Source organism: Montipora capricornis, chromosome 4 (genome assembly GCF_036669925.1).
Source record: "Montipora capricornis isolate CH-2021 chromosome 4, ASM3666992v2, whole genome shotgun sequence".
In the NCBI taxonomy this organism is placed as follows: domain Eukaryota; kingdom Metazoa; phylum Cnidaria; class Anthozoa; order Scleractinia; family Acroporidae; genus Montipora; species Montipora capricornis.
Window position 1 is genome coordinate 43,227,074 of NC_090886.1, and position 12,500 is coordinate 43,239,573.

The following is a 12,500-nucleotide window of genomic DNA, read 5'->3' on the forward strand; positions in this document are numbered from 1 at the left end:
TGTCAAAGAATAAAAGCCGTAACCCCAGGAGCAACAGAAACAGCTTGACATTAGAAAGGAAAATTTCAAATAATACAGTTTGCAAAGGACAATCCGACATGGGGCTACCGAAAGCGCCCTAAAACGTTTGGTGTTGGCAAAACCCAAACCATCACAAAGGAGAAACAGGAAATTCTAGAGGCATATGAAAACAACCAAAGAAAGGGGTTAAAACGGCAAAGATCTGGAAGGTATGCAGACGTCAACGAGGCGGTTTGGGAGTGGTATTGTCTTTGCAGGTCCTCCAATATTCCAGTCTCTGGGACAATGCTCCAAGAGGACGCCTTAGTAATAGCTGAACCCTGGTGAAAATCCTTACAGGATCTTTGAGGATCTTTTAAGATCTTCAAGGACCTGTCAAAGATCCTAAAAGATAAGGATCTTTCAAGGATCCTTTAAAGATCTTTCAAAGGAATTCAAAGATCTTTAATAGAAAAGATCTTTCAAGGATCTTTGCTAGGATCCCTCAAGATCCTTGAGGATTCAGTAAAGATCTTTCAAAGAACTTTAATGAATCTTTTCAAGGATCTTGCAAAGATCTTTGCAAAGATCCTTCAGGATCTTTATGGATTTTATCAAGATCTTGCAAAGATCCTTAGTAAGATCCTTACAGGATCTTTGCCAGGATCCTTAAAGATCCTTGAGGATTCAATGAGGATCTTTTAAAGATCTTTGAGGAATCTTTTCAAGGATCTTGTAAAGATCTTTGCTAAGATCCTTCAAGATCTTCAAGGATTTCATAAAGATCTTGCAAAGATCCTTGTTAAGATTCTAACAGGATCTTTGCTAGGATCCTTAAAGATCCTTAAGGATTCATTGAGGACCTTTTAAAGATCTTTAAGGAATCTTTTCAAGGATCTTGCAAAGATCTTTGCTAAGATCCTTCAGGATCTTCAAGGATTTTATCAAGATCTTGCAAAGATCCTTGGTAAGATCCCAACAGGATATTTGCTAGGATCCTTAAAGATCCTTGAGGATTCAGTCAAGATCTTTCAAAGATCTTTGAGGAATCTTTTCAAGGATCTTGGAAAGATCTTTGCTAAGATCCTAAATGATCTTCAAGGATTTTATCAAGATCTTGCAAAGATCTTTAAGGAATGTTTTCAAGAATTTGCACAGATCTTTGCTAAGATCCTTCAGGATCCTTGAGGATTCAATGAGGATCTTTCAAAGATCTTAAACGATTTTTTTGAAGGATCTTGCAAAGATCTTTGCTAGAATCCTTGAGGATCTTCAAGGATTTTATCAAGATCTTGCAAAGATCCTTGGTAAGAGTAAACAGGATTTTTCCTAGGATTCTTAAGATCCTTAATGAGGATCTTGCAGAAAAAGGTCAGACTTTCCAACAGGTATGGCTAATACCTTGTTCAAAGTAGTGCACATTATTCAGTTTGTCAGCTGATATAGTAAGAATTACAACTGAGAACCTCTTTATAATTATTTTTACAGTTTATTACTTTATTTCAAATCTGCAACAGCTGTGACTTGCTGTCTCATTCATTGCAATGCAAAGACAGGGTTAAATCAGATTCGCTCCATAGTTCCTTTAATATATCATGCAGGAGATCACGGCCACCATAAATAATATCAAGAGAAATCCTCAGCTAAACCGTTGCCTAATTGGGCTGTTCTCCGAAATCTGCGTTTGTTAATGATATCTTCTTGATCACTTGACTCCGACTCGGAATTCTCAAGTTTCTCCCACCTTCGAATTCTTTCATTAACAGCTGTTGACGCTAATCCTCCTTGGTCCTTTGAACTAGAGCTGTCATATTTGGAGCTGTTGTTATGATCGTCGTCAGCTGAACTGTTTGCAAAATCGCTTGAGTTAGAGTTGTCTGATTCATCCAATTCGTTTCCCTCCATTGCCAATCCAGCCAGCGAAGCGAGTAAACAAGCGAAAAGACGTCACATCAGCACGAAGTTAACCGCTTTTTTGCAGGGATGTTTTGTTGGATCGCATGAGAGGACACAAAGGTTTTTTCATTCCCTTGTTTACTCTCATCCAGCTTTATACCCTGTGGTTCGCGAAAAATATTTGTCACGCGTCGGGGTTCAGTTTTCCGCTCCGGTCAAACTGGTCAACTCAACCGGAAACATTGTAACCAATGAACTTTCAGAAATTTCATGACGTAGGTGCCAACATGCGACTGATCAGATTTCTTGGTCCAAAAGGTCAATTTCGCATTCAACGGTTCTGCCCTGCTTCCCTCTGCTTTTATTAAACTACGCCTCAGGTTTGTGAAGATCGTTTGCAGAAGAAATGGCCACAAGTGAAAGGCTTCAGCTTCAAAAAATCAGGGAAGATTCCGGTAAGTAAAAAAAAAAGACTTATTCAAGGCTCATTAAGCCTTAGCTTGGTGTAAGACGTAAATCTTAATTACTGAGCTTAAGCGGTTTTACCTTAACTCTCATAACGTTTTATTGAGCCGTAAATACAAGCAAAGAAGTGCCATGTCTCGGTCTTACAATGAGCAAATTGCGTAGTCGATACTATTAAATTGGCGAGCTATAATATACGCGAAATGAATTGTCGTGCGAACCAACATGCCGAGGTATTTGGATGAAGAGAAGTTGAGCACAATTTCGACACACGCTACATGTACATCCATCACATCCAATTTGTTCCACTTGGGAATAATAGAATGAACTAGACCCTCCGTGAGGGTACACTGGGTTGCCTGTGGTACGTGCAGCGTTCCACGCAATTTTTTTCAAGTTGGGGGGGGGGGGGGGGGGTGACCCAGAAGTCATACCAGAAGTCATACCAGAAGTCATACCAGAAGTCATACCAGCAGAGGCCCTTTGCCTCACAGGTCCTCACACGTTCGTACGACGAAACAGATCCTTTTGTGAGGTTAAAAACCTGGCGACTGGCCCATTAATTAATCATTTGTCTGAAAGAAGAAATTCCTGTCCTCTTTAAAAAAAATTGACACGCATTGCTTACGTGTGGTAGTGAAGCAACACAGCGATTTATTCCATAATGTCAACTGAACTGTGTGTTGTCTTCCAGGAGATTCAAGTTGTCCTTGCGTAATATGTAGCTCTAACAGTGCACGATATTGTTTTGGTATTGTCTATCATTGTAGTGAAATGGTAGAAGTCTTGGGTAAATAGCCTGAGAAGACATGTGGTTACTAGCAAAGTACTGAGCCCAGAAAGATTGAAGAAAATAAATGGAAAGTGAAAAACATTGTCTTCTGGGATGACATGTTGACCGTTGTCTTTGCGTAATATGTAGGTCTAACAGTACACGATATTGTTTTGGTATTGTCTATCATTGTAGCGCCATGGTAGAAGTCTTAGATAAATAGCCCCTTGAGAAGACATGTGGTTACTAGCAAAGTACTGAACCCAGAGAGACTGAAGAAAATAAAAGGGAATCGAGAAACATTGGCTTCTGGGCTGACATGTTGATCATGCAACTTCTTTCCACCACAAGTGTAAGCGTGCACTGACAGCATCTGAAAGCTTTGTAAACAACAGTTGAAAGCTGAAGTTATGCCTGTTCGGCGGGGTTAGTATCTGGGAAGGCGACCTAAGAAATATACCACTCAGTAACAGAAGCATAGGACCGAAAATTCCATTTTAATGCTATCAAATGCGAACCAAGCAAGATACAGATTTTGTTAGCTTGCTTTATCCAAAACAAATATTGATGTAAAAGTAAATAAATATGGATACACAATTTTTAAGAAGAGCAGATGGAAGTTTCAGGACAGTCGATCGAGCATAAAATATTTTGCCATCGGTAATAAAATCTACGACATGAAAACAACATTAATTTTGAACCACGAATATAAAAAGTTACCATCAGCGAAAAACAGTTTGGGAGATTTTAGTTGTTTTGTTGTAATTGTACAAGTTTGGCTGCACCGAGTAAATCGCACATCGAATTCAGCGAGCGCAGTGATCAAGTTACCGCGTTATTTTACCGCGGCATGTTTACTCGCGAAACAGTGAAGCATCTGTGTCAAATGATGCCAAGCTACCGGGTTTTTGTTTTTGTTAGTTTTCTTTTTATTTCGATTGTTATAAATTTTGACAAGAAATGTGCGAATTCAACACAAAGATCACAATCGCCCAACTCTCAGGGGTTGACCATTGTTTCTGGAAAATCAAAAATTTACTCTCCAAGACAAGGTTATTTATCACCAGGTAATTCCATCGTTTTGGTAATAGCAGCTACTTTATTATTCATCAGCGTCACAATCTTTTGCCGATTTTGGGGGTCATTTTGTTGAAACTCAAGCACGCTTCCTACAGACCTGTTTATTTTCGTGACTTATGCGTTACCACCAAAACTCTCCCCGTATCACATTTCAACGCAAGTATGCAAATTTGCTAAGCTCGAAAATTACACAACATGATAAATTTACAAAAGCTAGAAACTTCACAGAAATATTTTCCAGCGAAACATTATTGAAACAAGCAACATATTTGCTATAAGAGGCAAGAAAGCCTTCCTATTTCAGTTGCGTGCGTGCAAGCGAAACACACAATCACAAAGCATATGCAATTAAATAAATTTCTGACAGTTCACATTCAACCCTTTTCGAAAGAACCTTGACCGTAAATAATAAAGCACAAAAGAGACAACAAGCTTTCATTCAAGTAATTTTTCACTGTCACATTTCCAAATATTTTACATCTTTGCAGAGTTGAGTACAAAATACCAGTAAATGTAAATTGTCAGACAACTAAGATGCGACTTAAGTAAACACTGTGATGCATTCTTGTAGGCGTTCGATTCCTTCAATGTTAATTTGTTAAATCATAGTTAGTAACTATGGTTAAATCCATAAAAAAATTGCTATTTGATTTCCGTGTTTTATATAATACCAAGTTAGTAAAATATTAGAAACAAAGCTCACTTGATATCCAAAGGAGAAAAATGAAATTGTTGTCGAAGACCATTACTCGTCTCTTAAAATCCAGATAATTATTTTTCAGCGCTGTCTTGCTCATCCAATTGACGATCCATTCTTGAGCTCCATGAGGGTATATTTTGTTTAAAGATCCACTAAAACGCCATTCACGTCAATGACTTATTAGTGAAATTTCCAATTGACATACCGGAAGACTGTGCAGAGTTTAGAACAGGTAAATACAAATCTGACAAATAGCGAGACAACTGAGATAACAGATCCACTATATGGATTCCTTCTCTGTCTTTGTTGAACCCACACTGAGTTACCAGAGAACTGTTCATTTGGTTTGAGTGTTGTACAAAACACCACGCTTGGCAAAATGTTAGGAAGACAGCTCACTTTGATTACGGTTCGACGGGCGACAGATTGTTGTCGAAGTCCATTACTCGTCGCTTCTAACATTCGACCGCCTGTCTTGTCCAGTATCCAATTCGCTTGCCATTATTGAGCTTCATTAGGGTACATTTTGTTCAAAGATCCACTAAAACGCCATTCGCGTTACATGGCTTTCGACGCCATTGCCGGTTAAGTTAATCGTTCTACTGTGTCCACCAGAGAAATCTACGCATTTCCCACTACCCTCTCTATCCTAAGAAAATACGCGTAGAAGGCTCTATGCACAAAGACACCACTTAACAGGGGAGTGACAGGCAGGACTTTTACCGACACGGAAAAAAATAAAACTAGACCCTCCGTGAGGGTACACTGGGTTGCCTGTGGTACGTGCACCGTTCCAGACAATTTTTTTCAAGTTGGGGGGTCATTAAGAAGTCATACCAGAAGAGGCCCTTTGGCTCACAGGTCCTCACACGTTCGTAGGACGAAACAGACCTGTCCTTGCGTAATATGTAGCTCTAACAGTGCACGATATTGTTTTGGTATTGTCTATCATTGTAGTGCCATGGTAGAAGTCTTGGGTAAGTAGTCTGAGAAGACATGTGGTTACTAGCAAAGTACTGAACCCAGAAAGATTGAAGAAAATAAATGGGAAGTGAGAAACATTGGCTTCTGGGCTGACATGTTGATAAACTTCTTTTCACCACAAGTTTAAGCGTGCCCTCTGAGCATCTGACAGCTTTGTAATACCGAAGTTCACTGAAGGTAAGCCCTGTTGGGCGGGGTTAGTGTTTGGATGGGAGACCAAAATAAAATACCCCTCATAAAACAGAAGCATCGGACCGAAAATACTATTAACGCTAACAAATGTGAACTCAGCAAGGTACAGATTTTGTTAGCTTGCTCTTTGCAAAAACAAATATTGATGCAAAAGTAAATAAATATTGATACACAGTTTTTAGAAAGAGCAGAAGGAAGTTTCCAGGACGATCGCTCGAGAATAACATATTTACGACATGAAAACAACATTTATTTTGAACCGTGAATATGGAATATAAACAGTTACGATCAGCGACAAACATTTTGGGGGATTTTTGCAACGTTCAATTTTGTTATTGTACGTTTTGGCTGCACAAATAAATCGCAAAATCGAAAGTGACATCGCCGGAATTCAGCGGGCGCCGTGATGAAGTTACCGCGGCATGTTTACTCGCCAAACAGTGAAGTATCTGTGTCAAATGATGGCAAGATACCGGGTTTTTGTAAGTTTCTTTTTCTGTCAAGTGTTATAAAGTTTGACAATGAAATGAGCGAAGACAAAACAAAGATCACAATCGCCCAAGTCTTGTTTATGCAAAGTCAAAATTTACTCTCTAAGACGCGTACGACGTTATTTATTCTAACCAGGTAATTCCATCATTTTGGAAATGGCAGCTACTTTATTATTCAACTGCGTCACAATTTTTCACTGATTTTGGGGCTCATTTTGTTGAAACTCAAGCACGCTTCCAACAGGCCAGCTGTGAACCCTTCCTGCTTACAGAGCAACACTAAAAAACTTCTCCCATATCACATTTAAGCTCGAAAATTCAATACACAACATGATATTATAATTCACAAAGGCAGAAAATACCACAGAATCCTTTTCCAGCGAAAAATTTATTGAAACAAACAACATATTTGCTCTTAGAGGCGAGAACCTCTTCCTATTTCATTGCGTGCGTGAAGGCAAGAAACTCAATCGTGTCAAATTACCATGTACTTCAGGTAAATACAGCTCACTTTGATTTCGGCTCGACGGGCGATAGATTGTTATCGAAGTCCATTACTCGTCGCTTTTAAGATTCCACCGCTTGTATATCCAATTGACCTGCCATTCATGAGCTTCATAAGGGTTTATTTTGTTCAAAGATCCACTAAAACGCCATTCGCGTTACATGACTTTCGACGCCATTGCCGGTTAAGTTAATCGTTCTACTGTGTCCACCAGAGAAATCTACGCATTTCCCACTACCCTCTCGATCCTAAGAAAATACGCGCCGAAGGCTCTATGCAGAAAGCCACCACTTAGCAGGGGAGTGACAGGCAAGACTTTTACCGACACGGAAAAAAATAAAAAAACGACGAAATCAACGCAGACCTCGACTGGTTTGCCATAGGCAACCCAGTAAAAAAAAAGAAAACGAAAAATAAAAAAACGACGAAATTAAAGACAGATTCCGACTGGGTTGGCAACCCAGTAAAAATACATTTCTGGAAAAGAAAAACTTCTTGGCTGTGCGTTTAAGGTTTTCAACGGAGGTTTACTAATATTAAATATAATTATAGACCCACCTTTCCCTGTTCCCTTTCTCGTTCACGTTATGTGACAGAGCGGTAAATTTGCCGGAAGTCAGGACATGGCTTCAAAAAACCATGACCCCGAAGGCCTAGAAATTCTTAGTGGGGGACCCTTGAGTTAAAGGTATTTTTGTACACATAGAAGGACAACAGCAAAATACATGTAGCAGATACTGGAAGTGACGAGGAGAAGGAGTCAGATTTGGTAAGAATCTGCGTAAAGTTTTTCCTAGAACTTGGTAGTTCTGTCTTGAGTTATTATATCTGCAGAAATCTTTCACAATTCTCATGTTCACCTTTAAATTTTTATGTCCAAAATTAAGTGAGTGGTGCTGACTCGCAGGGTTCCAGATAATTTTCCTAGGAAGGGGGCCAGTGAGGAATTCCAATGAGTCAATTTCCGCTACTCTCGCCAAATTGTACAATAATAAATTTTAGTTTAATTTGTGGAGTAACATAGCTGATCTTGTTGGGTTTTTGCTGTAGAGCTAATGTTTTCAAGACAGAAATTCATACTTAATTAGATACTAAAAGTTCATGTGGCATTTACCTATTGTAACACTATGAGCACTTATTTTATTTTAAGACCCAATCTAGGTATACAATGGGATAGACCTTCTGGGCTTGAAGGCACCCCCAAAAGAGCCGACCCGGTATGCCACAAGGGTAGCTGGTGTTATATTCACGACAGATGAGTTGTTAACTGGGATGGTGCCCCCAGTTAATGAAAAATATGACCGAACACCTCTGGATCCTGACAGGATTGCCCTTTTGAAAAGTAAGTTATGTTTTTATGTTTACTTTTAAACAATATCAGTAGGAAATGGACTACTCTAGTATGTGCTTCCCACTTTCCATGCTGTATGTTTTTCTCTTCCTTCAAAATTTATTAAGGGAATATCATCACCAGTTACTTCAATCTGTTTATTCTATTCAGTGACATTTGTAATATTCTTTTCCAGAGTGCATTACCCGCAAGTACTCCGAAAAAGTTGTGTCAAAAATGTGGTGTGATATTCGAAAGGCCATCAACCAGAAGTGCAATGATCTCAGGAAAAAAAGTTAACATTATGTGGTATACAATAGGTGTATAACATTTTATATTAAAGTACAAAAAAGCCCTTATGCATGTTAATGCCAGACTAAGCTGGGCAGGGGAAAAAAATTCGAAATTCAGTTGCCAAGTGGACCAGTACATTTAAGTTTTCACTTTCATGCAATCTCCATACCTTACCAAATACATCTAACAGGTGTGTTTCTTAGAAAATCCAACAAATTTTGCGTTTCTTTACTTAACAGATTAAACCAAGATCACTTGAATCATGTACCATCAATCCAAGTGATCTTGGATTAATCTGTTTATTAAAGAAATGCAAAACCCATTTTTGGATCTTGGATATTATTTCTCTTTAAGAAACACACCCTAATTTTGAACTTGGCTTCTGTTTGTTTGATTCACTTTGCTCCTTTGACTCTTTACTTGAATCAGCGCAGAATGTTTGTGTTTTATGTTTGGAGCTGGGTTTTTTCCTGCCCTGCTAGGTAATTCTCACAACTGGGCCTCACTTTTGAAACAAAAACTTGTTAGCATCAATTTCATTGATACGCGACCGCGATACAAAACTCCCATGAGCATTTGGCATTTCGCTTCTGTCAATCATACGCAATGTACGGGATGGGTATGGGACTCATGTTTTCAAAATTTGGGGTGTACTGTGTAGCCTGTTCGTTCAACATGGTGGCTTGTCATGCTACAAGTTTACACTGGCAAGTGGTATGTTTGTTCAGCTGGGGTTTAGAAGAGCATGATTGACGGAACCAAATCATCAAATGTACACAGGTGTTTTAAAAATCCCTATGAAAATCCCAGAGCACCAACGGAGAAAAGAATGCCCACATGCAGACACAATGCACATACCCGAGATGGAGAAAAATGTTGTGTAAACTTGACTTGTTGGTGAATTGTCATACATAAGGGCTATTATTCAGCACAAAGTTTTGTAATATTGCTTTAGGTACTTTATTTGTAAATCGGGTGTTATTTTGTTTTACAGTAATAATTTTAGGTAACCAGCCTATTTTTCCAGTACAGTTGTTTGACATTTTCATTTATTTCAAATTTGAAGATACTAGCACCCTCTAATAATCACATAGAGACAAAGTTTATTAATATACTTGAATAATGTTAAAATCAATTGAGTAACAAGAGTGTAATATCCTTGGAATACTGAGTACAATAACAGGTACTTGACTGTCTTTCCTTGAATTAATGTGATGATCATGGAATTTTTTCCCACTGATGATTGACTTGTCTTTAATAATTCACATAAACTTAAATCAACTGGCTATGATGTACACCAGCCATTGCTACATGATAGCTTTTTGAACTGAGGAATGAACTTCATAGAGAACAAAGACAGTATAAGTCAAGAAATAAAAATTGGACATTCGTAACTACTGACTTGTGCAAGTTCCTAGGGTCACTAATGGAGTAATTATTTCAGATGGTTGTTGTCTGTTTACAGGTTCTCCTTTGAAAAACACCTCAGTGGGTTTAGTAGCAAATAAAAAGTCAGATCAAAATTGACTTGGAAGGTTTAGTAGCAAATAAAAAGTCAGATCAAAATTGACTCGGAAGGTTTTGTAGCAATGATAGTGGTGTAAAAATGGTCATTAAGTCATTTAATTTTGGTGTTCATCACAGTTTTTTCTTAGTTTAAGAAGTTTCAGTTCAACAGTTTCTTTACTAGTGGTTAATGTTAGTTGCCTTTTTACTCGTGGATATATCCACGAGTTTTGGTGAGGTTCTTTATGCAAATGCGTCACTCCTGCGTAACCGGAAGTTCGATCTAATAAGCCAATCACCAATCAGGATGGATAATCACAACACAGCTTAGAAAGCTGTGACTTCCTGTTCGCGTGGTTGTGCGCCGCCATAGCTGTATGCCGCTTTTATACTTAAGTGTTTGAGCACCTTCCGCTGCATTTAGAAGCTTGAAACGGAAGAATTAAAGAAATGGCTTTCTTCGAAGGTGAAGCAAAATATTCTGAACAAGTACAGATTGATGCAATTAGTTGTGCACCGCCTTTCACTGACCAACGCGAAGACTTCAATTTAATACGTGTAGAAATGGAATCGACAGACACAATGTGAGAAGACAGTGCTGTTCATCCCCTAAGCTCACGGGGAATAAATAAATTCCATTTGGAAGGTGACTGCCATTTGGAGAGTAACACCGAAGCTATCAAAGTATACCAATGTTTATCAAAGCTATCACGAAGTTCTGCAAGCTATGAGTCATCAAATCCACATGAATACAACTTGAACAAATCAAACTGATCCAAATCCATCAAATCCAGAACTTATCAGAGACCTACATATCAGAAAAGCATAAAACCATTTAAGAAAAGCTATGCAGAGCTTAAGGCTAAACCAAACTGAAATTTGTCAAGGTCAAGACTCTATTAGACATTCCATGTCAAAAGTGATTCAGTCTTTTTGGTGATAAGATAACACATGGCCCTGAATATGTATGCACTTGCTGTGATCATTTATGGTTCAGATCATCTGTTTCTAAGTGTAACAGTATCAAATATAGTGATAAATATTCGCAAGGTTTGTTGGAGGAATGTATAACTGGCACAAAAAGTGTTAATATTACTGAATGGATCTGCTCTACTTGCTAAACCTGATGATATTAACAATATGACCTGGCAACAAAAATCAGACCTTATGCTAAAGTACCCTGTCATTTGTGCAACGAACTTTGAACACATGGTACAGCTCTTTATAGAGGACGTGTTAACGAGTAATCTTATCCCTATTGGAGAAATGGTATACTTATTTCACAAGGTTGAATTCCAGCAAAGGGGATTACCTCACATACATGCATTATTTTGGGTATCTAGTTGCATATGAGAGCCCGCCGTGCTGTTACACAATTATCCAACTATCAATGATAATGCATAAAGAAAACTTCAGCCTGCCAATTTTAAACAATCGCGGTAACTTTCATATCCACGAGTAACGACAGTGGCACTTTGATTATGATTGTGATCTACAAAGTAAATTATAAAGTAAGTGAAAAAATGAATTTGTATTAATGTGATTCATGTAGTATTATGCAATTGTGATGGTGCATGACCCGTGTGGTGTCACTAGGAGCCTTATTATTACTATAATTTACTATTATTGCCACATACAACAGGTTTTGTATGAATTGACAAGAAGCATTCAGAATTTGGCGTAGAAATTAAATGAAGCGATTAATATTTATTATGCAATTGTACTGATGCATGAATTGGCAAGGAGCTATCATTACAATAAAATTATTTATTATATATAATGAATATAGTTTTTAGTGTTACAGGTACAGTGTATGTGTTTTTGACAAACACTCTCAAAATAGTATGAAGAGAATTTTGATAACTTCTAAACAATTTTGTAAGAATTATAACAGAAATAAAGTAGACTGTTACAGGTAACATGTTTTGGTTTGCAATGATTGTAGGGAATCTGTTAAAACACCTAATGTTAGGACTTTCCCCTGAAATCTGGTGATCACAAAATTTAGAAAATTGTGTGTAACAGATCTGAACAATTTTGACAAATATTTTGAGGGTATTTCAAGATCTTAGCAAGATCCTTTCCAAATTGTCCCTGCAGAACTTGCAAAATTCATTTAATGATCAAGATCATCAAAGATCCTTGATAAGATTTTTAAGACCTTTAAAATTCTTGCAAAGATCTTTAAAGATCTGAACAAGAACTATGAAGATCTTGTCAAGATCTTTGAGGATCTTTAAAGTTCCTGCAGAGATCTTTGAAGATTTTGCAAAGATCTTGAAAGA

At 37.9% G+C, this 12,500-nt stretch overlaps 1 protein-coding gene across 1 annotated transcript in view; it reads right to left on the reverse strand.

Moving 5' to 3' along the window:
- LOC138047035 (NLR family CARD domain-containing protein 3-like) overlaps positions 1-5,508 on the reverse strand; it is a 20,664-nt gene extending 15,156 nt beyond the window's left edge. The window contains exon 1 of the mRNA XM_068893722.1: positions 4,917-5,508. Within this exon, the coding sequence (XP_068749823.1) occupies positions 4,917-5,010 (94 nt within the window). The 5' untranslated portion in view covers positions 5,011-5,508. The remainder of the gene's footprint in view (positions 1-4,916) is intronic.
- Between the last annotated feature and the right edge of the window lie 6,992 nt (positions 5,509-12,500).